Source organism: Erpetoichthys calabaricus, chromosome 12, assembly GCF_900747795.2.
Source record: "Erpetoichthys calabaricus chromosome 12, fErpCal1.3, whole genome shotgun sequence".
Taxonomy (NCBI): domain Eukaryota; kingdom Metazoa; phylum Chordata; class Cladistia; order Polypteriformes; family Polypteridae; genus Erpetoichthys; species Erpetoichthys calabaricus.
The window spans coordinates 93,862,720-93,887,408 of record NC_041405.2 but is presented as its reverse complement, the minus strand read 5'-3'; the positions used below and the strand labels follow the sequence as shown (position 1 = coordinate 93,887,408).

At 36.5% G+C, this 24,689-nt stretch overlaps 4 protein-coding genes across 10 annotated transcripts in view; 3 read left to right on the top strand and 1 right to left on the bottom strand.

The window, feature by feature from the left end:
• The window catches only part of LOC127529986 (tyrosine-protein kinase BTK-like), a 143,594-nt gene extending 141,012 nt beyond the window's left edge, over positions 1-2,582 (top strand). Inside the window, 2 exon segments of the mRNA XM_051935462.1 lie at positions 1,982-2,139; positions 2,417-2,582. Coding sequence (XP_051791422.1) covers positions 1,982-2,139; positions 2,417-2,494 — 236 coding nt within the window. The 3' untranslated portion in view covers positions 2,495-2,582.
• taf7 (TAF7 RNA polymerase II, TATA box binding protein (TBP)-associated factor) overlaps positions 1-24,689 on the top strand; it is a 124,680-nt gene that overhangs the window by 58,685 nt on the left and 41,306 nt on the right. For 2 of the 7 annotated variants that reach the window (XM_051935465.1, XM_028815913.2), the window contains exon 1: positions 23,905-24,024. The exons of 4 other annotated variants lie outside the window; for them this stretch is intronic. The gene's annotated coding sequence lies outside the window, so the exon portion shown is untranslated. Of the gene's footprint in view, positions 1-23,903; positions 24,025-24,689 lie in introns of those variants that run through there. One more of the 7 variants, XM_028815915.2, reaches the window with a different exon arrangement.
• Positions 10,860-11,971, top strand: LOC127529988 (mitochondrial import inner membrane translocase subunit Tim8 A). Its single transcript, XM_051935469.1, has 2 exons — positions 10,860-11,104; positions 11,516-11,971. The coding sequence occupies exons 1-2, from the start codon at positions 10,994-10,996 to the stop codon at positions 11,675-11,677; spliced, it is 273 nt and encodes a 90-aa protein (XP_051791429.1). The 5' UTR covers positions 10,860-10,993; the 3' UTR covers positions 11,678-11,971.
• Positions 13,402-23,892, bottom strand: LOC114662445 (magnesium transporter NIPA2-like). The gene is made up of 6 exons (XM_028815916.2): positions 23,626-23,892; positions 20,155-20,315; positions 19,645-19,701; positions 17,022-17,112; positions 16,484-16,644; positions 13,402-14,452 (listed from the first exon to the last, which is right to left on the bottom strand). The coding sequence occupies exons 2-6, from the start codon at positions 20,309-20,311 to the stop codon at positions 13,812-13,814; spliced, it is 1,107 nt and encodes a 368-aa protein (XP_028671749.1). The 5' UTR covers positions 20,312-20,315; positions 23,626-23,892; the 3' UTR covers positions 13,402-13,811.

The following is a 24,689-nucleotide window of genomic DNA, read 5'->3' as shown; positions in this document are numbered from 1 at the left end:
CATGTAAATGCACCACTGACCAAGCTTTAGCTGTTATCACGCAGAGAAATGGGGCTGGCGGCAAGTGAAAAAGGGAAGCTGTCCTGCACAGGAAAAAGAGACAAGGTGGCAAGATGCATAAAAAATGAAATGTGAAGTGAACAAAGTGTTTGGCAAAACTCAAAGGAAACATGGTTAGTAAGTGACCTCCTTGGGTACATGCAGTACTCCTTATTCCGTTGGCTTCTTCTTAGTTCTCACAATGCAGCATAAAATACATTAAAATTTAAGATGGATTGGATTGCTCAGAGCTCTTATATACAAAAATGTCAGAGAAAAGGGGTTGGGGGGGCAGTATTGTGGAAAACTGGGTTGTCCCTTTGGAGGTTAGACTATGATGTGCCGCTACGCTCAGGATTGCATCGCAGAAACAGGGAACTGCCAATACAGGCGTACTGGTCACTTCAAGCCCTATGTACAACACAAGCTGGGAGCAACAACATGCCTTGGACAGCTCAAATGCTTGCACAGCTCACAAAATGTGTTTCCCACCCCCCCACCAAGACAGAAAATAGAGGAGGTGGACATTGTACATAGTTCAATATATAATTTCTTTTCAACTGTGCTTATCTGTACAATGCTTTAAACTTTCAGTTCATTCTATTGGACACGTAAATGTGCAGCCTATAAATGTCAATGCTATATCTAATAAGTTCAAGGAAACCACGATTCAATGTATATTTCTTTTGATCTAATCCCTCCAAACAAGAAACAGTACAAGATTACAGATCAAAGCATTACAGTCAAATCTCACTTAAGCTATTAATTGTTACGGGGTGTGCTGCATGGTGATATTATATTTGTAGCCTAAATTCTCATTATTCTTACTAATTACCTGTTAGAATTCAAAACAATACAGTTTCATGTAATGTTATGGTTTCCAATGACCATCAACAAAGGTCAAGTCACAAGTAAAAGCAAGAATTGATCTAATGAAGCAATGTTTTACTCATGGCCAATTTTACAGTATGTAGCATATTCAAGAGTAAGGAACCCCAGTGAACTGATATTATCCCCTGGGAAAAACAAAAAAACAAATACTGTATTCAGAAAAGTTCTCAGTTACTTTCACAGTACTTCTGATACATCCCCTGGCACTATAACCACTGCCCATTGTCTTAGGAAATTTCCCAGGTGAAGCTGGGTAACACAGCCCTAAGCTATAAAATACTGTATGTTTCTTGATATTTATTGATTAATACAGCAGGCCCTGCAGACTCATTGAACCCAGTGTTTTTAATATGGTTTCAGATAGCTCTGTATGGTAGGAAAATAAAATTTTTTACCCGTCATTTAAAAACATGCCAAGACACTGTAAGAGCTCCTCACTTATTTGAAAAGTAAATAATACAAACGTATGGCAGGGCATGATGACACAGCCACAGAAAGCCATGAAAACATTGTATCTATAGTGACCGGACGATAAACTGGACCATGTCTCCTGGATTTGTGAGCTGGCGCCAATTATCACTTGTGCCATAATGGCATCCAAAGTTACATGAGTAATTAATAATATTATAATGACTTATGCTTTGTGTAGATTTCATTGTCATTATAAAGATTATGAATACTTAAAACATTGAATTCACTCTTCTTAATCCTCCTCTCGTATATTTTGACTGAAAAAATACTTCTTATGCATGCACTATATGACTCAGTATTCATCTAATTTATTTTTATGATTTCTAATCAAAATCAGCTGCTATAATTTGGTGCATTTACCCTTCACTAGATTAAAAACTTAAAATGAGATTAGTCTGAAGCTGGATGTGGGTCCTATTAAGGCAAATGTTTACTTACAAATGGAAATGCATATGAGAGGATAACTGGAATACTACTTTTTTATTGAATAGTTTGTGTGATAATGTCTAAAGTTTTATATTAATTTTTATTCCATTTGAGGTTCATTCTAACTTTTTGAATTTTTTATACTTGTGTGCAGGTGTTCTAATGTGGGAGGTTTACACTCTGGGGAAGATGCCGTATGAGCGTTTTAACAACAATGAAATTGTTGAAAAAGTCACTGCTGGATTACGTCTCTACCGTCCCCAGAATGCAAATGAGACTATCTATACCCTGATGAAGAACTGCTGGCATGAGGTGTGGTATTGATGTGTAAACCTAATTTCAAAGTCCTTGCTTTATTTAGAGTAGAACACAGACATGAACAAACTTGGGCATTTTGGTGCCATCTACTGGTGCATTCCATTATACAATATTTCATAATTTAATTCTCCGCTATACTGTATGCTTTGAATGTAGCAACTTTTGTTTTTTGATGTGTTAGATTAATTTCATACGTATAATCAAATTAATACAAAAATGATGAAAACAAATCGCTTTACATTATTCCTTTTCTGTTTCTTTTTCTTGCCAGAAACCTGAGGAACGTCCATCTTTTCATGAAATTCACTCTAACATCAACGATTTGTTATATGAACTTCAAGAGGACTAAGTTCTCTCTACACTTTAAGCAGAATGATCTACTTTGTATAGTGAGACCAAACAATTAAAATGTGAATAAACCATTGTGTAGAAAGCTATTTTATTTCATTTGTTGTTAATATTGCTTATAGAATTGTGTATTTATTTAGATAGGTCATATATAAAACATCATAGTAAATGTTTGAGTTTTCAGACTAAGACTCCTAAAACCTACTTAGGCATAAATATATATATATTCATTTGTTTTATTGTATTTTGTTTTTTTTTCTGATTAAATAGAGAATGATAACTGTGACTTGATTAGGCATTTGTGAAGTATTTTTTTGAATAAACATCATTATGAGTATTTTTTGTAGATTCAAGATGCTGCTACAGCTTGAGTTTCTTAAATTAAACAACCCCAAAATGCATTTAGTAAAAAAGCAATTAAAGTGTGAAGCATTTAGGGTGATGAGTAAAGACAATGTAGAGCAATGATTCTGATTATTGCACTAGAAGCCTTCCAACTGTAGGAAGTTCATTTGACCTTAAAAGAGTACAAACAATTCAGGCTGAAGCTATTCTAAATGCAGCTGTTTTAAAAGATATTAGTGACCTGAATGTAATCTTTAAGGACAGGAAAGAAAAAACCTTTTCAGCAATTGGCACTAGGTAAGATTTATGTAAAGGAAACCAAAAGAAGCATTTACATATTTCTACACAAAACTGAAAAAACTGTAAATTAATTAATTTGTTAAGTAAATTAAATTTTACCATAACTAAACCATTCTCCGCCATCTTGGAACAAATTTAGTAAGTGAACTTTATAAGCATTAAAAAAGAAAAACAATGTCTGAATTAACGTGAGCCATCCTAAGTCGGAGTGTTCATAAGAAATATAATGATTGATATGAGAATCAAAGTCTCCATGATGGGACAGTTAACTTTGTGAGCTGGAATGTTAAAGGCCTGAATCACGAATTAAAGAGAAAAAACGTTTGCTCTCACCTAACAGGCTTAAACGCTAAAATAGTATTTTTACAGGAGACCCACTTACTAAGCAAGGATCAGTCCAGACTACAAAAAGACTGGACTGGCCAAATGTTCCATTCTAGCTTTAGAAAGAAAACTAGAGGTGTGGGAATTCTCATACACAGAACAGTCCCATTTGTAGTATCAGATGTAGTATTGGATCCTGAAGGGAGATATGTGATGGTCATGGGCAACTTATTTAACAGTAAAATGATTTTGATAAATGTTTATGCACCCAATGTCGATGATAAGGAATTCATGCAAAATCTATTTGCATTCATTCCCAATGTGAACACTCATAAAATTATAATGGCTGGGGACTTTGTGTTTTAAATCCACTCTTAGATAGGACTCCTGTGACAGGGGGGACGACATCTAACACTGCAAAGACAATTACACAGTTTGTAACTGACCACAACTTATCAGACCCCTGGAGGTTTCTTAACCCAAACTCAAGAACATATTCGTTCTACTCACCAGTGCATCACAGCTACTCAAGAATTGATTATTTTTTTTATAGATAATAATTTCTTACCTATGATTAAATCGTGCAAATACGACACAATTGTTATTTCTGACCATGCCCCTCTAGTCTTGGAGCTAAAATCATTAAGCCCCTCACACTCACCTCGCAGATGGCATCTTAACCCTCTTCTATTGGCAGACGAGAACGGCACAGAATTTATATCCAAACAAATCAGCTTCTTCCTAGAGACAAACACACCCTCAGAGGTTTCTGCAGGAATACTCTGGGAAACTCTAAAGGCCTTCTTAAGAGGACATATTATCTCATATCTTTCCCACAGAAATAAATTAGAAACCAAGAAATCGTCAGAACTAAGAAGCGAAATTACTAGAATAGATGAAGAACAAGCCAGGCGTCCAAGTGTAGCTCTTCACAGGAAAAGGCAGGCTCTGCATACAGAACTCAACATCTTGACAACTAAAGAAACTGAACAACTTATTTATAAGTCAAGACATCATTACTATGAACACAGAGAAAAAGCTAATAAGCTTTTAGCTCAACAAATTCACAAACAAGAAGTTCGCAATGCAATCCCAGTAATCACCAACACGAATGGAGAAGAAATCATTGACCATAAAAATATAATGTACACATTTAGAGATTATTATAAATCCTTATATTCCACTGAGTTCAAAGAAGACAACACACAATCTAGTGCATTTCTGGATACATTACAGACACCACAAATAGATGCTTTAAGTGCTGAGGAACTGGATAAACCTCTGACCCTATCAGAATTACTAGAAGCTATAAAGTCACTTCAAAGCGGGAAATCAGCAGGCCCTCATTGCTACCCTGTAGAATTTTATAAGAAATTCTCCACTCAGCTAGCTCTCCTCTTATTGGCAACACTTACAGAAGCTAGAGACAATCAAATTCTACCTCAAACTTTTCGTCAAGCATTAATCACTGTCTTTCCTAAACAAAATAAGGACTTGTTACAATGTGCATCATACAGACCAATTTCACTCCTGAATAATGATGTTAAGATACTCTCAAAAATTATAGCTAGAAGGATGGAGAAAGTGCTGCCCTCGGTAATATCACAGGATCAAACTGGATTTATTAAAGGCCGACACTTAGCTTCCAATCTCCGACGCCTGTTTAATGTAATATATTCACCAGCAAAGTCAAACACCCCAGAGATATTACTATCATTAGACGCAGAAAAAGCATTTGATATGATTGAATGGAACTACCTTTTCACTGCATTGGAGAAATTTGGGTTTGGCCCGAATACTTGTGCATGGATCAAACTACTGTATACCAATCCAGAAGCTTCAGTTTGTATTAACAACATTTGTTCAGACTATTTTAAGCTAGAACGTGGCACCAGACAAGGATGCCCCTTGTCACCACTGCTGTTTGCAATCGCCATTGAACCACTGGCGGCTCACTGTTGAAATTCTTATCAGATAAAGGGGATTATCAGGGAAGGACTGGAACAGAAAATTTCTCTATATGCAGATGATATGGTTTTATATATATATCAGACCCAGAAAACACTGTGCCCGCAGTTTTAACAGCACTCACAGAATTTCAAAAGATATCTGGTCTCAGAATTAATCTGAATAAAAGTATACTCTTTCCAGTGAATTCACAAGCATATAATATTAGATTGGACACCCTACCTTTTACCATAACAGATCAGTTTAAATACCTAGGGGTAAACATCACAAGTAAACATAAAGCTCTTTAACAACAAAATTTTGCTGTCTGTATGGAAAAAATTAAGCAAGACTTGCATAGATGGTCAACCCTTCATCTCACTCTAGCCTGAAGAATTAGCGTTGTTAAGATGAATATCCTTCCTAAACTTCTTTTTTTATTTCAAAGCATTCCAATATATATCAATAAATCGTTTTTTAAGCAATTAGATTCAACTATAACCTCATTTATTTGGAACTCAAAACACTCACATATCCGAAAAGCGACCCTACAAAGACCTCAGGCAGAAGGTGGCGTGGCTTTACCTAATTTTCAGTTTTATTACTGGGCAGCAACCATACAAGCCATAAAAACCTGGACACAAAAAAATGAACATACACAGGCTTGGCCCGCAATAGAAGTAAAATCCTGTAGTACTTCATTATACTCCCTGCTCTGCGCTCCAATAAATGCAAGTTATCGCAAATATACTAATAACCCAATTGTGCTTTACTCACTCAGAATATGGAACCAACTTAGAAAGCATTTTAAGATGGAAAATCTTTTATCTGTGGCACCTCTGCAAGAGAACCACCTCTTTCAACCCTCGCAAACATATCCAGTTTTTAATACCTGGAAAAGAGTTGGGATTAAATTGCTCAGAGATCTTTATATAGACAATATCATAGATAGATAGATAGATAGATAGATAGATAGATAGATAGATAGATAGATAGATAGATAGATAGATAGATAGATAGATACTTTATTAATCCCAAGGGGAAATTGCTTTGCATCCTTTGAACAATTACGTTACAAATTCAACCTCCCAGCTACACATTTCTTTCACTATCTTCAAATTAGAAACTTTGTTAAACAGAAACTGCCCGATTTTCCTCATCTCATACCCTCCACCATGCTGGAAAAAATACTGCTCAATTTCAAGGAATTAGACACCATTTCCGCATTATATAAAATCTTATTAGAGTCCCTTCCTTTCAAAGATCCAAGAGGACATTGGGAAAAAGATCTCTTAATCAATATATCAGAAAAGGAGTGGAAGGTAGCATTGCAGAGAATTCACTCGAGCTCCATATGCGCAAAGCATAGAATTATTCAACTTAAAATTATATGTTGAGCTCATCTGTCTCACTTAAAACTGTCCAAAATGTTTCCAGGGCAAGATCCAACCTGCAAACGCTGCAACCAAGCTCCTGCCTCACTGGGTCACATGTTTTGGGCCTGCACCAAATTAACATCATTTTGGACCAAAATTTTTAAGTGCCTTTCAGACAGCCTTGGTATCACAATCCCTCCTAACCCATTAACAGCTGTGTTTGGTGTTCTTCCAGACGGACTTGTAGTGGAGAAGGACAAGCAAACGGTGATTGCATTCACTACCCTTTTGGCACGCAGACTTATTTTGTTAAATTGGAAAAATCCTAACTCTCCTCCGATAAGTCAGTGGGAAACCGATGTTTTATATTATTTGAAATTGGAAAAAATCAAATTCTCAGTTAGAGAATCTGTACAGAATTTTTTCAAAACCTGGCAGGATCTAATCAATAATATTTTAGAATAAGAAGAAATAATTATTTCCGCTTTTCTTTCCCTTCTCCATTTTTTATTTACCTATATATATTTTTTCCTTTTTTTTTTTGTTTATTTTTGCCCTATTAAAAAGCCCTAAGCAATTCTCCTTTGACCATACTCTCCTTCTCAAGGGTGGGGTTTGATTTGTCTTTAATTCTTTTTTGTACAAATTGATCTATTTGTATGGAATGATTACAATAAAATTAATAAATAAAATAAAAAAAATAAATATAATGATTTACTTCATAAGTTAGCAGTACATGCTAAACAAGAATAGCTGTGTGAAATATGAAAATATATGCCTTGGTCTAAATGCTTGAAGATCCTCGATTGCAATAGAAATTTGTAATTTTTGCTTACTGTCAGAGGTTCAGTTAAGGCTAGATCCCAAGTAAGGGATCAAAATTTAAAAAAAAATGTCATATTTGCAAACACTGACCTTGAAAACAGTCTAAAACAATACCCCACATATTTGAAATTTCTAATTTTTTAACCTTTAGTGCGTGGTTCTTAGAGGGCTAAGACCATCAATAAAGAATCAAATGTTGATACTTTTATCATGTTTATGATCAGCAACCTGAAAATAGCATAAAATGACACTCCAAATGCCTATATCACCATTTTTTCTAAGTTTTGTGAAAATTACTAATTTTGACCCCTTAGGAGGTGAATCCCTGGGGTCAGTAGATAGAGCTAAAGGATGATAAAGTCCTTCTGATCATTTTTGGTAAAAACACCCATTGGTTTACTCTTTACTATAAGGGCCCAAGCCCTTTAGGTCCAACCAGTATAAAGAAGGGATGCTCCTAAGAAGTGGCGTCTAAGTTCAGACCTGAAGAGGAACAAGGAAAGTCACTTGGATGTCTCAAAGCTTTTCTGTACCATGGCAACTTGACAAACACACCTCTTTCTGTTAATTTTTGTGGCAACTTATTGTACTGGGTTTCTCCCGGTTGGCACCTCAATTATTCTTGGTCTTATCCAGGGTTGTCCCTCGGCCCACTACAAAGCATAACATGCAATATACTAACTATGAATACAGTACTATCAGAATACAACATTAACTGATAGGTAGCAAAACCATAACGAATGAGAAAACAACTGAAAAATGGCTCAAATATATATGTGTTCAGTCTGTGATGATTTCTGTTCAAGTAATGCACCTTTAACAGTAGCTGCTTGCAATGAAAAGAAAAAACCCTGGAACTGCATGACTCGGTGGTTTGTGGTCCCTGTGGTTGCAAAAAAAACCCAGTCACATTATTTATCTTTTTTAAATCTCAACCTTTTCTCAAAAGTAACCAAGACTGTAGTCGTAGTATTAATACTGTCATGTGTACACAGTACAGTGACATTCTTACTTGCACGTCAGAATGTATAACATAAAACTTACTTTTAATTAATAGAAAACATAGATCAGGGAGCTTACCTGATGTACTCTTTACTCCCCCTTCTATTCTCCAAATTCTTGGAACACTGTGTATAAACCTCTGACGCTCTCGCTCTCTCTCTGTCTATACACTTACAACATGGAGAGACCTACTCATATCAGGACAGTTTAAAGATGTCATTTCACCTGTGAGCAAGCCCCGGATCCAGAGTACAAGCAGTAGAGTCCTGATTTATGACACAAAAAAGTGCATTAAGGAAATTAGGAAAAAAAAAAAAAACAAGGACAGTCTCTAGAGCAACATAACGTCCTATATTAAATTATTTATTTATATCTTACAATATTAATATTATGCTGCCATTGTACATATTGATATGTATAGAATTGCCTATTTACTATTATTGTCATGGAGTTCAGCAACTAAGCATTTCACTGCATACTGTACTGTGTATAATTGTATGTGACAAATAAAACTTGATTTGATTTTAAGTATATAAATTTACATGGAATGGAAAGGTCACTCACAGGGAAATACCACACGCAGGAAAATAATAAATACTATGCCCCCGGACCTACCCAGTGGAGCTGATGCCCTTACTATAAGGTTAAAGATGCATTCAGAGAAATGGTTACAATTTCCTGAATTATGCTGACACTTTGGCATTTTTCTGTACTGCTTTAGAACTGGCTCAAAACACAATTCCCAGTGATCAGGTGCATGTCCCATAAACTGAAGCTAACATAATCAGTAGAAAGAAAAAAAATGAAGAATATAACTATGGCTGATATTGTGGTAATAACCAATATTGTGACCTCCAAGCATGTAATTTAAGCTATACATTTTGAAAAATGCTAAAAGATAATCATTAAAGGTTACAGTAAATATGTCTCCTCTTCCTTTAATGAGGGGCAAATGGAAATACACCATCAGGTCAAGCCTGAGCTTAAATGAACAATGTCCGTGGAATGAATAATGCTGAGTTTCAGTAAGTTTAGTTAAAAGCTAGTGTCACTACTCTAGATTGCTTTATTTCCTAACAAGTGATTTTTAAGAGAAAGCATTTTAGAATGCTTTGAAATACAGTATACAGTCCCATACATGTCCGTGCTTATGTATTGAATAGTAAACAGTTGAGGCCATAAGTTTATTTATATACACCATTGCTAAAAACCTTCAAACTCAAAATCCCCCAACTTCATTTATTACATTATCAAAAAAATCATGCAGCCAGTCAGTTATCCTCTTCATTATTAAGAGACAAGATTTTTTTGATCTTTTAAACTTAAAATGCACATGGAAAAAGAAAAAAATATAAAGACAGACGTCGCTGTAACGGCGTTATAATAATAATAATAGTATGCATTTATATAGCGCTTTTCTCACTACTCAAAGCACTCAGCAATTGCAGGTTAAGGGCCTTGCTGAAGGGCCCAACAGAGAAGAATCCCTTTTGGCATTTACGGGATTCAAACCGGCAACCTTCCGATTGCCAGTGCAGATCCCTAACCTCAGAGCCACCACACATTATGGAATGTGTTGGCTGCTGCTCAAGATATTGTATTATTTTAGAAGCTATGTTTTTGCCTGTGAGGTTTTATTTTGTGGGTGTTGTGAATGAATACAGTTAATATATTTTAAACATTGAAGTCTGGCAGTGATAATACTTTTGGAAGGCACGATGGGGAGGGCTGGATTACAAACACACGCCCTAATCCCTAAACCTCTGCTTCACGCACTACCCTCCACAAATCCAAATCCGTAGTGTCTCTCCAACACCCCATCGTCGTTGTCCTTGGGCGTTCCTTGCCTTTTTAAGGAAAAGTGGCAACCATACTAACATAAAATAAAAGTAACTAAACCCGCACATCACTGGTTAATGAACTGAAAATCCACAGTTAGGCAGATAACCTACTAAATCTAACCAGGCAGTAGCTGGGATGAGAGCCGAGAATTGTGAAACTGGAAAGAAGCAGCGGTAACTAGTGTCTCTCATGCTACTTTATAAAGTAAGTTTTTAAAATATTAGCCTTCTGTTGATACATGTTAACGGAGCTGTATCCGTATACTTTTGTCGTTTGACGTAAGCGTCCTAGCATGATTGAGTGAGGGGAGTCGCACTAGCGCCCAAAAAAAAAACCAAACACTCACGCAAACTCCCATGATGCAACAGACTGCAATTGCCGCCCGCCCACCGGAAGCGACCAATCGTTCCTTCCGCTGAGCTGTGCTGCAGCCGCTGATGCACGTGAAGGTCAGTAGAACGGTGAAGTGTGCGAATTCGCCGGTTAATTTTTGACTGTCACATCTCACACCAAAAACAGTCTGTAAGTTCTGAAGAGACATGGACTCCCAAGGAGTAACGGCAGACCCGCAGTTACAACAATTCATAGAAGTGGAGTCTCAAAAGCAAAGATTTCAACAGTTAGTCCATCAAATGACAGAAGTCTGCTGGGTAAGCATTCAGAGTAGGACGATAGCATTACAATTTTTTAGTTTGTATTACAGTAAGGTTGCAGTAGTACTTAAATGTATGAGGTTTGCATAAGTGAATTATACTGCCCCAACATAACATTTTGTTATGTTGTGTCAGCTGTTGCCCAAATAAACAGGCCTATATTGGTGCTATGCCGGTAAAAATAATAAGGGATTCTGTCACATTTTATTGGTTTGGAATACTTGGTTCAAGGTTAAGTGAATACTTTGAAACTCTAGTCCTGTCGAATGCATAGTATAATTACATATTTTCAGATCTAAATGTGCAGCTGGTATTGATTTTATATATAATTCAGCATAAAGGACTATTGCGATCTTACCGACATACTGTACATGTGGATAAAATGTAATGCGGCAATCTTGTTCACAGGAGAAGTGTATGGACAAACCTGGGCCGAAACTGGATGGTCGGACTGAGACGTGTTTTGTTAACTGTGTGGAGCGCTTCATTGATACCAGCCAGTTCATTCTGAACCGACTGGAGCAGACACAGAGGAGTAAGGGGTCCCTTTCAGAGAGCATGTCTGATTAGAATTTACGGTAAATCAGCGAGAATATGGACACGCCGTAAAACAAAACTGCAAAGAAAGCACATGAACTGCTCCCCTGCTATTGTGCTTTTGAAGAAGAGAAGCGGTAGTTCGTGCAAATGGGAGATCTGAACATGTGCCTCATTCAACTATTTACTTTTTGCCAGTTGGGGAGAATGCATCTGACCATAACCCCTGTGGAGGTTGTGCTTAAAATTTAGGGATGGCAGTGATTGATAACTCTTCATATGTAAATATAAATTTCTCTTTTTTTGAGAAATAAAGTGTTATCTGAGGCCTTGAATGCTGATTTGCTCATTTTGACAACATATTGCTTTAAATACAGTGTATCAGTTTTACATGCCAGTTACACAAATGCCTATTTAAATATAGAGAGATCAAATAAATATTTGGTGTTTATAGAATTGCTGGTTAATTTATTGATAATGCTACTTATTAACTGCTTACAACATTTTATAAAAGTAACATTAAATTTTAACCTACAGTGCTTTGAAAACATGTACAGATAGTTATTAAACTGTTTTCCATATAATTTCTGTTCATAAAAGTAATATGTGGACTAGTGACTTTTTTGAAACTATGAGGTCAGTTTAAAGGTTATGATCCACTAGCCATATTATTTATACTCATCTTAATTTTTCCTAAGTGTGGGTGCCAGATTATACACAATATATTATTACACTGCATTTCTGGATGTATTTTTTTAATTACAACTATTTATAACCTTATATCAAAAGTTTAACTCAAAACTAGTATTAAAACTTGTACAATAATTTAAATAATTGTAATGCTTTTATATTTCCAATATAACCATTTTGAGAAAGTTATAATTTAACATCTTTAACTTTTGCAATTACAGTTGTTCAACTGTACTTTATAAACCTTGTTTTTTTTCAAATGCATCTATCTAAATTACATTTTAAAAGTCATGTTGGTTGCCAGGTACTTTGCTGCAGGGCAAATGACTAAATTATACTTTAGCACACAATTATGCTGCATAAAAACCAAACAAAACTCATAACTGTCACCATTTTCTAATGAAATGATATATTGTTTATGCTATGAGTTTTAATTGGTCAGTTCATTCAATCAATGTTACTTTTCATACCGGTAATCATTAAGTTTACTACAGCCAAGTGTCTCATTTTATTTAAAAAATTAATTTTAAAGAATTAAGAATGACCTCCCTCGGATAGGTGCACTGATCCAAAATTTGAATAAATCTGAGCTGATACCAAATTAAAAAAAAAAAAATCACGATGTCTTCCTGTAAGTATTGCTCATTATGCACTAATAAAGCCAAGAAGAACAACTTACAAACTGGGACTGCTTAGAAGAATTATACTCTTTTTATTACTTGTTATTGAATGGGAATATGTAATGAAAACTACGTAATAGCAGGTTTTAAATGCACTTTGTTCAAAAACAAATTCAGAATGCAAAAATAATAGGATTGATGTATTTGTGTACTAAATGAACAGTCTATTTTTTGATATTTAGATACTTAGTATTTTTTTGGTTAACATGAATCCACATCTGAGGTACTGTTAGCTGTGAAATATATGATTAGCATTACATTAGGCAAACAGAATATAAATGATATTAGTTTTCCTCTTTCAAAAGTAAACGTTTTTTGGAAATTAAGCACCAAGATTTATATATATATATATATATATATATATATATATATATATATATATATATATATATATAAATGTATCGAAAATGTATTCATCAAGTATCAATATATACTAAGTTTTCTTAGTTATTAATGTTCCAAGCAGTGCAAAAGGAATGTGCAAGACCAATATCAACCCTAGAATAAAATCCATCATTTTAAGCACATGACAACATCAACAAGTTCCTTCTTAAACATTAAAAGAAGTGATTGTTTCTTTTATGGGGCTTTTTCAGCTGAACTGGTGTTTGTTCACATGAACCTGCAGTTATTTCATAATTGATATAATTTACGAATTGGGAGTTGGTTTGAAGAAAGTTCTTTTTGATACATAAAAACTTCAACTGTGCAAAAAAAAAAAAAAGGTTGTGGCACAACATTATGGTTCCAAAGGATACCACACATAAGGAATGTACCTCAGCACTTTTGTTTTAGTCTTATGCTACTGAAACATTGCCATTTCTTCTGATTGATTTATCAAGGGCATGTGCCTTTTTAGCTCCTTCACTCAGAAGCTCTTCAGTTTCTGTTGTCTGTGGCAGAGCAACATAGTGCTGTTCCCATTGCTGACCTTTATAACCTCCTCTTAAGAAAAGTGGTAAAGTGTCCCAAGTAAATGTTATATCTTTGAATGCATTTAGAAGAAAAATGCCCAAAATAATAGTTAGGAAACCACTGATGGTGCCTATGATGCTGTCAGCTGACATACTGTACCATTCTTTAAAGAGAATAGCAGAACAAGCCATTACAGCCGTTGTAAAAAATACATAGTAGATGGGCGTGACGATAGACGTATTGAAGATGTCCAAGGCTTTGTTCAGGTAATTGATCTGTGTACTAATACATATCACAAGGCAAATTAATAGTACCCAGAAGAGGGGGTCCTTCAATACAAGAGTGCCAGCAAACCATTGTTTGATTCCAATGCCCAGCCCTTTCACACAAGAAACTGAAAGTGAGCCAATAATAGAGCAAATCAGTACATATACAAGAACATTCTTCTGGCCATAGTTTGGTGCAATGCAGAATATGAGTATTACGCTGCTGACTACCACTGCTACAGCAAAGACCACAAATCCTGCAAAAACAAAACAAAAAAAAAAATCAATGCAGATATTATATTTCATCCTTGATATACAGTAATCCCTCCTCCATCGCGGGGGTTGCGTTCCAGAGCCACCCGCGAAATAGGAAAATCCGCGAAGTAGAAACCATATGTTTATATGGTTATTTTTAGAATGTCATGCTTGGGTCACAGATTTGCGCAGAAACACAGGAGGTTGTAGAGAGACAGGAACGTTATTCAAACACTGCAAACAAACATTTGTCTCTTTTTCAAAAGTTTAAACTGTGCTCCATGACAAGACAGAGATGACAGTTCTGTCTCACAATTAAAAGAATGCAAACATATCTTCCTTTTCAAAGGAGTGCAAAGCAAGCAGTCAAAAAAAAAATCAATAGGGCTTTTAAGTATGCGAAGCACCGCCGGTACAAAGCTGTTGAAGGCGGCAGCTCGCACCCCCTCTGTCAGGAGCAGGAAGAGAGAGAGAGAGAGAGAGAGATAGAGAGACAGATAAAAAAAATCAATACGTGCCCTTTGAGCTTTTAAGTATGCGAAGCTCCGTGCAGCATGTCCTTTCAGGAAGCAGCTGCACACAGCCCCCCTGCTCACACCCCCCTACGTCAGCGCAAGAGAGAGAGAGAGAGAGAGGAAGAGAGAAAGTAAGCTGGATAGCTTCTCAGCCATCTGCCAATGAAATCAACTGGGCAAACCAACTGAGGAAGCATGTACCAGAAATTAAAAGACCTATTGTCCGCAGAAACCCGCGAAGCAGCGAAAAATCCGCGATATATATTTAAATATGCTTACATATAAAATCCGCGATGGAGTGAAGCCGCGAAAGGCGAAGCGCGATATAGCGAGGGATCACTGTATAACAATCAAGAAAGACATCTACTGTCCTATCAAGTGTCAGAAAGTAGGTGTGGCATGCAGTGCCATATACAATACAGCAGGGGTAGGCAATGTCAGTCCTGGAGTGCCACAGTATGTGCAGGTTTTTGTTCCAACCCAGTTCCTTAACGAGAACTCAATTATTGCTGATGAAGCACATATTGCTTAAGTGACATTTTGATGCTTCATTTTAGTGGTCTCGCTTGTTAAGGTTCTCCAACCTTAATTGCTTATTTCAATCTTAAACTGCTGCATTCAGTGTTTTAATTGCTCCTTATTAGCAATAAGATGTAAAAGACAAAGCAGCCAGCAGTTCTCCAGCTAGCTTTTTTCCAATTACATCTGTGTGTGTTCATCATGCACGGTTTGATTTAATAAAACACTTAATAGAAAAATGTGACAGATTGAAAATGATCTGTTTTAGGCTTCAAATCATTTGGATGATATCCTTGGAAAGGAAAAAAAATCTACGATATAAGAGCCTTACATTGCACAGACTAACAAGCCATAAAATTAAATAAGGTCTGAGATTGGCAATGATTGGTTTCTAATTAAGCAATTGGGTTGGAATGAAAACCTGTAGCCACTGCGGCTCACCAGGACCGACATTGCCTACCCCTGTTTTACATCTTATTGCTAATAAGGAGCAATTAAAACACTGAATGCAGCAGTTTAAGATTGAAATAAGCAATTAAGGTTGGAGAACCTTAACACGCGAGACCACTAAAATGAAGCATTAAAATGTCACTTAAGCAATATGTGCTTCATCAGCAATAATTGAGTTCTCGTTAAGGAACTGGGTTGGAACAAAAACCTGCACATACTGTGGCACTCCAGGACCGACGTTGCCTACCCCTGCAATACAGTATACTATTACAATATAAGAATGCATCTTAAAAAGAATCATTGAGGTGGTATAAATGCATTGTTGAAGCATACATTCTGTATTTCATCTTGTGAACTCATTTACTCCAATATAGGGTCACAGAGAAGGTGGAGCACTGGGCATAAAGCTGGAACCAGCCTTGGACATATGCCAGTCAACTGAAATGCAGGCACAATCACGCCGTCTCACTCAGTATAACATAAAATCCATGGTGCAACATATGCAATATGTTCCCTGCTGTAAGGTAGTTTTGGAAAGCTGAATCATACCTGGATCCTTTAGTTTTTCTGCCATGATGCTTAAGGAATCTACTTCTTCTTCTTGAGGGGCATGAAATACCATAACAGTTGATCCCAAAATGCAAAGCACACAACCAATTTTGCCATGTATATTTAGGCGCTCATTTAAAAAATAGGAAGACAGCACAGCACTGGAAAAAAAACAGACCATCATTTGGCATGAGAGGACCATATGTGCAGGGGCACAATGTTCTGTGATATACTTTTTGATTTATTTTTATTTAGTAGTTATGCGTCATTAAATTGAATAAAAACTAGTACCTGTGTAAAGATTAAGACACAGTGTGTTTATGTTATGATTTTAATGGGATGTAGTTTTGTACTCTGAATTAAATTAAGGAAATTAGACAAAAGATGAAACATTGAGATTCCATCAAAATGGAATAAACTCACTTCATGTAACATCCTTAATAAAAAAAGATAATTAGGCAAATTAAACATGAAACCACTGACATAAGCATGTAAATGACTCTTAATAAATTAACAGTGCTCAGTTCTGATCTCTCACCTTACTAAGACACTCAGAGCCCCTAAAGGAGTTACAAGTGTAGCCGGAGCAAATGCATAAGCAGCAAAATTAGCAGCTTCTCCTGCGCCCACTGCAATAAAGAAAAAAATCAATATAAATATTTAAAATATTCTTGAAGGGTTAAAAATTTAATAACTTCCATCCACTTTTAGAAATCGTTTCTTCAATACAGAGTCACAAGGACCTCAACCCTAATTTGGCAGATGCAAATGGGGCCAGACTTGGAAAAAACTGTAGTCTAATGCAACATATAATCACCCACACACACCTCTTCACACAGAACTAATTAACCGAATGTGCATATCTGACAGATTTGAACCCGGAATTCAGACTGAAGCCGTGAGACTGCTGCGCCAAATATTCTATGATCATGCTACTCACAGATAAAACATTCAAATGAATTTTTGCGGTAATATTTCCAGTGCACAGAAGTAAGGAAAAATGTTTCAATCTATTATCAAACCCACTTAATTCAGTTCAAGGTTAGGCAAAACAGGAGCCAGCCCTGGAAATAGTGCCAGTAAATTGCAGTGCACGCTCACTTTGTGCAGGGGAAACTTAGATAGATAGACAGATACTTTATTAATCCCAAGGGGAAATTCACATATTCCAGCAGCACCTTACTGATACAAAAAACAATATTAAAGATTGATAATAATGCAGGTAAAAAACAGACAATATCTTTGTATAATGTTAACATTTACCCCCCCGGGTGGAATTGAAGAGTCGCATAGTTTGGGGGAGGAACGATCTTCTCAGTCTGTCTTATTTAACGTGTCACTGAGATGCTGAAGGAAAACATGTGCAATGGGCTATGATTCACACAATACTGTAAAACACTAGTGCTAACAACTGCACCACTGTGCCACCCACACAACATACAGCAGAATGCAAACATTTGAGCACCCTTGTTAAAAAAATGTCTGTTACTGTGAATAGTTAAGTGAACAAAAGCTGAACTGATCGCCAAAAGGCATAAAGTTAAAGATGACACATTTCATTTCAGCTTTTTATACAAGAAAAGTATCGTTTTTGTTTTGTATAATTGTACAGCGAAAAAGGAAAGGATTGCCATCCAAAAGTTTGGGCACCCCAAGATATCGGAGTTCTCAGATGTTAATTAGCTCATTACGACTATGGCTTGTTCACAGTCATCGTTAGGAAACCCCTGGTGATGCAAATTGCAAAGCTGTGTAAATTCTCTGACCCCTCAAACCTTCTCCCAACAATCGGCAGCCATAAGGTCCTCTAAACAGCTGCCTAGAAGTCTGAAAAATAAAATAATTGACTCTCACAAAGCAGGAGAAGGCTACAAGAAGATAGCAAAGCAATTTCAGGTTGCTGTTTCCTCAAATCATAATGTTAAGAAATGTCAGTTAACAGGGATGGTGGAGGTCAAGTTGAAGTCTGGAAGACCAAGAAAACTTTCTGAAAGAACTGCTACGTCAGATTGCTAGAAAGGCAAAAAAAATCCCCCGTTTGACTGCAAAAGAACTTCAGGAAGAGTTAGCAGACTCTGGAGTGGTGGTGCACTGTTCTACTGTGCAGTGACACCTGAATAAATACAACCTCCATGGTAGAGTCGGCAGAAGAAAACCTTCATTGCGTCCTAGCCAGAAGTTTGCAAACGAACATTTAAATAAGCCTGATGCATTTTGTAAACTAATCCTGTGGAATGCTAAAAATCAAAATGGAACTTTTTGGCCACAATGTGCAAAGGTATGTTTGGAGGAAAAAGGGTACCAAATTCCAGAAAAAGAACACCTCTCCACCTATTAACAGGTCATTGGTAGAGGGAAGAATGGATTCAAATAAATACCAGCAAATTCTGAAAACAAACATCACACCATCTGTAAAAAAAAGCTCAACTTAAAAAGACGATGGGTTCTACAAGAAGATAATGATCTGAAACACACCTCAGAATCTACAATGGAATACCTCAAGAGGCGCAAGCTGATGGCTTAGCTATGGCACTTACAGTCACCCGACCTAAACATCACTGAAAATCGATGGGATAGATATCAAAAGAGCAGTGCATGCAAGACGGCCAGAGAATCTTGCACAATGTGAGGACAAATGGATGAAAACATTCCAAATAAGAACTGAAAGACTCTTAGCTGACTACAAAAAGCATTTACAAGCTGCGATACTTGCCAAAGGGGTTGTTACTAAGTACTGACCATGTTGGGTGCCCAAACCTTTGCTTCAGGCCCTTTTAATTTTTTTTGGTATTTTGCACCTATGAATGATGGAAATAAAAATGTAATCTTGCTTAAAATAGTTTAGTTTTAAATAAAAATAAATGAAAATATGAGATTAGATCCAAAATACTTGATAGGTTTAATACAGACTACTTGGCTATTGAACTGTGATTTCCTTTATTGTTACCTATTAAAATAAAATGAAATGAAATATGCACTGTCTACTTTTAAATAATATTTATAGATGGCTTAAATAGCAGTTATAGAAACACAAACTTTCGCATAGAAGTTCCCATTGGCCATGATTGTGTATAGATTAGTACACATTTATAATAAGGGAAGATGTCCAGTTTTATTGAAGAAAAGCACAAGGACCACAAAAAACATAATTTGAAACTTACTTGAAAGAAGACCAGCCCACCACAGCCATTCTTTAAGGTATGCATGTCCACCCTGCCCTATAAAAAAAGTGGGGAAAATGTAGATATAAAGTAACACTGAATGTATAAATGTATTTGATGTATCTAAATTCAGGGCTGTCAAGCTTCCTTCTTGGCTAACAATGTATTTAACCAGTCGCATATCTAGAGGGCAATTCCTATTTGAACTATATTTTCAATCAAGTGACTTATTTTACTTTTAGTCATTTATAAACAATCCAAAACACCATATAACCTCTTCATACTATACATACATTTTTGTAATTTTGATTTGAAACTGGATCGAAGGTAGAGGCCAATCTGCTATAAGGCACAATTACTCATGCTAGGCCAATGTTATCAGTAACACTATTATCGAAGTCTTTTGGATATCAGACGTTGCTCTACACACTATGCCTCTAGGCTACCCATCTATAAACCTACAGGAAGCTAAAAAAATAAAAAGGGGATAAAAAACATTTCATTTATTACCTGCTCGCATTGAACCTTTGCAGGCTAATCTCAAAAGACCTTTCTTCTTTAGTATGAAACTTCCACCAATAAAAATACTGGAACTGATTGCCAGTCCCAGTCCAATGTAGAAATCTATATGCGTTGCAGTGGTCGACATTGCCACTTCTATAATCATTGTCCTTGGAAAAAAAAATAAAGACATCTGAAGAAACAATTAGCAGAAATGTAGTATAAGACCGCTGACTCGATAGATCTTAAAGAAAAGTGTTGAATATAACCAATTAATACTGCTTAGAATGAACAGCATGATCAGCTAAATATCTGTAGAATTATTTACAGTCAATGTAAAGATTCATTTTTCATTTTACATAAAGTGATAACATTTTTGACACAGGTCTTTGTTTTTCCCCCTTCTAAATGCTTGCAATGGACCTTTTGAATAGCTAGAATGGCACTAATAAGCAAAGATATAATGCCTATAATATCTCTTGGATATTTGTTTTTGTCATGAACATTTTACAACAATATCTGTGACAAAAACTGTCTATTTGCAGACTCTTGAATCTACAGCAGTGTTGTCAAAATTGAGGCCTTTGGGTCATATCCGGCTCTTGTTTCAATGTTTGCTGAATTGTTTCAATGTACAAGAATATTTTGTGAATATTTGTTAGATTTCCACAGGCTCACAATGATGCTGACTTAAAACATGGAATGTCTGTAAAAATATAGTATGTAATACAAAAAAAATAGAATCCACAGATTATCACAAATTTTTGATTAACCTCAGTTTTTTTATATTCCAAAAATAAAAAAATCTAACAAAACACTTTGCAATATTTTATTTTTGAATCTATAAGTAAAATAACACTATAAAATGTTTATCAATATTTTAAATTTAATTAAAAGTAATAGCTACTAAACCAATATAAGCAGCTTAGTTAAATACTGTTCTTTAGTGGATATATTTCAGTATAATGGTAATTACAATGCTAGAATTTTAGGCCTTTACTACATTCATTTTACTGAAATAAACAGTACAGCAGCATATGACTCTGATTGATTGTCTGGAATCCCAGTCACGCAACTTATTACCTGTTAAATTGTAGTAAATGTCTTTATTATAGCTCAGTCCTGGTCAAGGCAGAAATTACAGCCTCAAGTCTTTTTGAATATGATGCCACAAGCTTGGCACACCTATCCTTGGCCAGTTTCGCCCATTCCTCTTTGCAGCACCTCTCAAGCTCCATCAGGTTGGATGGGAAGCGTCGGTGTACAGCCATTTTAAGATCTCTCCAGAGATGTTCAATCGGATTCAAGTCTGGGCTCTGGCTGGGCCACTCAAGGACATTCACAGAGTTGTCCTGAAGCCACTCCTTTGATATCTTGGCTGTGTGCTTAGGGTCGTTGTCCTGCTGAAAGATAAACCGTCGCCCCAGTCTGAGGTCAAGAGCGCTCTGGAGCAGGTTTTCATCCAAGATGTCTCTGTACATTGCTGCAGTCATCTTTCCCTTTATCCGGACTTGTCTCCCAGTCCCTGCCGCTGAAAAACATCCCCACAGCATGATGCTGCCACCACCGTGCTTCACTGTAGGGATGGTGCCAGGTTTCCTCCAAACGTGACGCCTGGCATTCACACCAAAGAGTTCAATCTTTGTCTCATCAGACCAGGGAATTTTCTTTCTCATGGTCTGAGAGTCCTTCAGGTACCTTTTGGCAAACTCCAGGCAGGCTGCCATGTGCCTTTTACTAAGGAGTGGCATCCGTCTGGCCACTCTACCATACAGGCCTGATTGGTGGATTGCTGCAGAGATGGTTGTCCTTCTGGAAGGTTCTCCTCTCTCCACAGAGGACCTCTGGAGCTCTGACAGAGTGACCATCGAGTTCTTGGTCACCTCTCTGCCTAAGGCCCTTCTCCCCCGATCGCTCAGTTTAGATGGCCGGCCAGCTCTAGGAAGAGTCCTGGTGGTTTCGAACTTCTTCCACTTACGGATGATGGAGGCCACTGTGCTCATTGGGACCTTCAAAGCAGCAGAAATTTTTCTGTAACCTTCCCCAGATTTGTGCCTCGAGACAATCCTGTCTCGGAGGTCTACAGACAATTCCTTTGACTTCATGCTTGTTTTGTGCTCTGACATGAACTGTCATCTGTGGGACCTTATATAGACAAGTGTGTGCCTTTCCAAATCATGTCCAATCAACTGAATTTACCACAGGTGGACGCCAATTAAGCTGCAGAAACATCTCAAGGATGATCAGGGGAAACAGCATGCACCTGAGCTCAATTTTGAGCTTCATGGCAAAGACTGTGAATACTTATGTACATGTGCTTTCTCAATTTTTTTATTTTTAATAAATTTGCAAAAATCTCAAGTAAGCTTTTTTCACGTTGTCATTATGGTGTGTTGTGTGTAGAATTCTGAGGAAAAAAATTAATTTAATCCATTTTGGAATAAGGCTGTAACATAAAATGTGGAAAAAGTGATGCGCTGTGAAAACGTTCTGGATGCACTGTCCTTCAGTGTCAGTCCCACTAACTTGCTTAATAGTAATATTGGATAATGAAAACTATAAAAACTAAATTAAAAAAAGAGCACTTAATGATTCATATGTAACATACATAAATACTTGGTACATTCTAACACAAAATTGCCCACTTTTGTTTATTTTTATTTTTACATTGACAACCAAAACAAAAACTGGAAAAGAACAGCATGCTTCATTAGGCTAGGAGTCAAATTTATTTGGTTTGGACAAAAACCTACAGCGACACAGGACGGGACTAGATTAATGTGAGTCAAGCACTGCATTTGAAATCTGAAGTATCATTGTTAAGAGACTTTGTCCCTTTTCAATTCTGTTTACTGTAAACCAGTTCTATTCTTTTTTGGGGGGTAAAATAATAGGGCCAAACAAGTTTACACCTAAAGTTCCAATACTTTCACATCAAGGATTCCAACCTGCATTGAGTTCATGAAGTCATATATACTGTAGTTAGCCATTTTATTGGCCATAAAGTATATTATAAACACAATACATAAAACTTTAGTACTGCATTACATGACTGCTATCAAGAAGTGACATAATTTATGAAGTTCTGAAGTATTTTCATAAAAATTGAATAGGACTTGAGCCAAAATGTAATGTTTGGTAGGTGTGGTGTTTTCATTTATTTATTTAAATGCTAATGACAGAATAATAACAAAGACTTCTAAAGCCACTCCTGAACAACTAGTGCTGACAATTAATGATTAATAAGAATAAACAAGGACTACTAAAAGATTGGCAACAGTTTGTTAGGAGAAGCGAAGAATGTAAAGACAAACTGAAGTTGTTCAGAAGTGGTTCGTATTCGTTGTCAGAACGTACAACTACTCAAAAAAGTCATTACTGTGAAATTATTAAACCGTCCTCGTTAACAGAACGTTGCCGGTATTTCGGGCGAAGATGTTTTTCTTAAGGAAATGAAAGAAAGAAGAAAAAAACCGTTACCTTTATTTTACGAGTTTAGCCTCAGCTCTGAACGCACAAGAGAAACTCCACTTCCTGATCACTGACACTCTTCTGTCAGCGCCATCATTACATCCTTACGAGTAAAAACTACTTCATTTTTGGCAAGTTCAGAAATGAATAAATTGGGGAGAGAGATCAACTTATTAAATCTTAAGAAATCTGTAAATACCATAAAAACGGAAACAATTTTCTACTAGTTCTGGCTGAGTGCGCGCTCCAGCATTTCCGTGTGTACACAACAGCAACTATCCCGGAACGGTTGTCTCGTTGTGTTGAATTCATGTAGGAGGCATTTCGGAGGTACACAGTGAGGTAGGGTTTGTGTTTTGGAGAAAGACGGGTGCGAATGGTTCTGTTTTAAAATTGTTGTCATGAAAGGTAGGCTATTTTAATTTAACGGATTTACTTTTTGTATATAGTCTATGCAATGGAAAAGTGTTTGATTTGAATTATTTTATTTAATGAAAGGGGCAGATTATCTTTCAAATGTATATTTACCACCTACTTTATATTAGCGATTCAATAGCTTTATTGTCACATACACTTCACCAGCGAAGTGAAATTGCTGGGGAGAGGATGGGGGGCACGGTAGTATATACAGGCAATAAAATCGTGATTTATAAATATATAAATACAATAAATAAGAGTAGAAGAAGGGTGGCCAATTGTACATGGTGGAAAACAGAACCGTACAAGCGTGTAGATTGTATTAAACAGTCGAGAAAAAAATGCCGATGGTAGTAGACATATAACATACAGCAGAACTACACATAAACCTGCAGATGGTTACAGTCCCTGATGTACTTGGGTGAGTGGTGAGGCTGCCCTTGTGTTTAACAGAAAGCAGAAGTGAAAACGGGATGAGCTGGATGTTGGATTCAACCCTCTCCAGACATGTGGTGGAGTAGATGGTTTGAAGCTGTAGAAGGTCAGCCCCAGTGATTTTTAGATGCTGTATGGAGAGCCCTTTGGAGGTGTTTGCGATTCTGGCGAGTCAGGTTAACAAACCATACCGTGTTGCGTCTGATCAGGATACAGTACTT

Bases quoted from the DNA above. Each gene is read 5' to 3' on its own strand.
- LOC127529988 (XM_051935469.1), top strand. From the start codon at position 10,994: ATGGACTCCCAAGGAGTAACGGCAGACCCGCAGTTACAACAATTCATA. The intron at 11,105-11,515 runs GTAAGCATTCAG...TCTTGTTCACAG, and splicing joins AAATGACAGAAGTCTGCTGG to GAGAAGTGTATGGACAAACC.
- LOC114662445 (XM_028815916.2), bottom strand. From the start codon at position 20,311: ATGATTATAGAAGTGGCAATGTCGACCACTGCAACGCATATAGATTTC. The intron at 19,702-20,154 runs GTAATAAATGAA...CTTTTTTTATAG, and splicing joins CAAAGGTTCAATGCGAGCAG to GGCAGGGTGGACATGCATAC. The intron at 14,453-16,483 runs GTATGATTCAGC...TTGTTTTTGCAG, and splicing joins AGAAAAACTAAAGGATCCAG to GATTTGTGGTCTTTGCTGTA.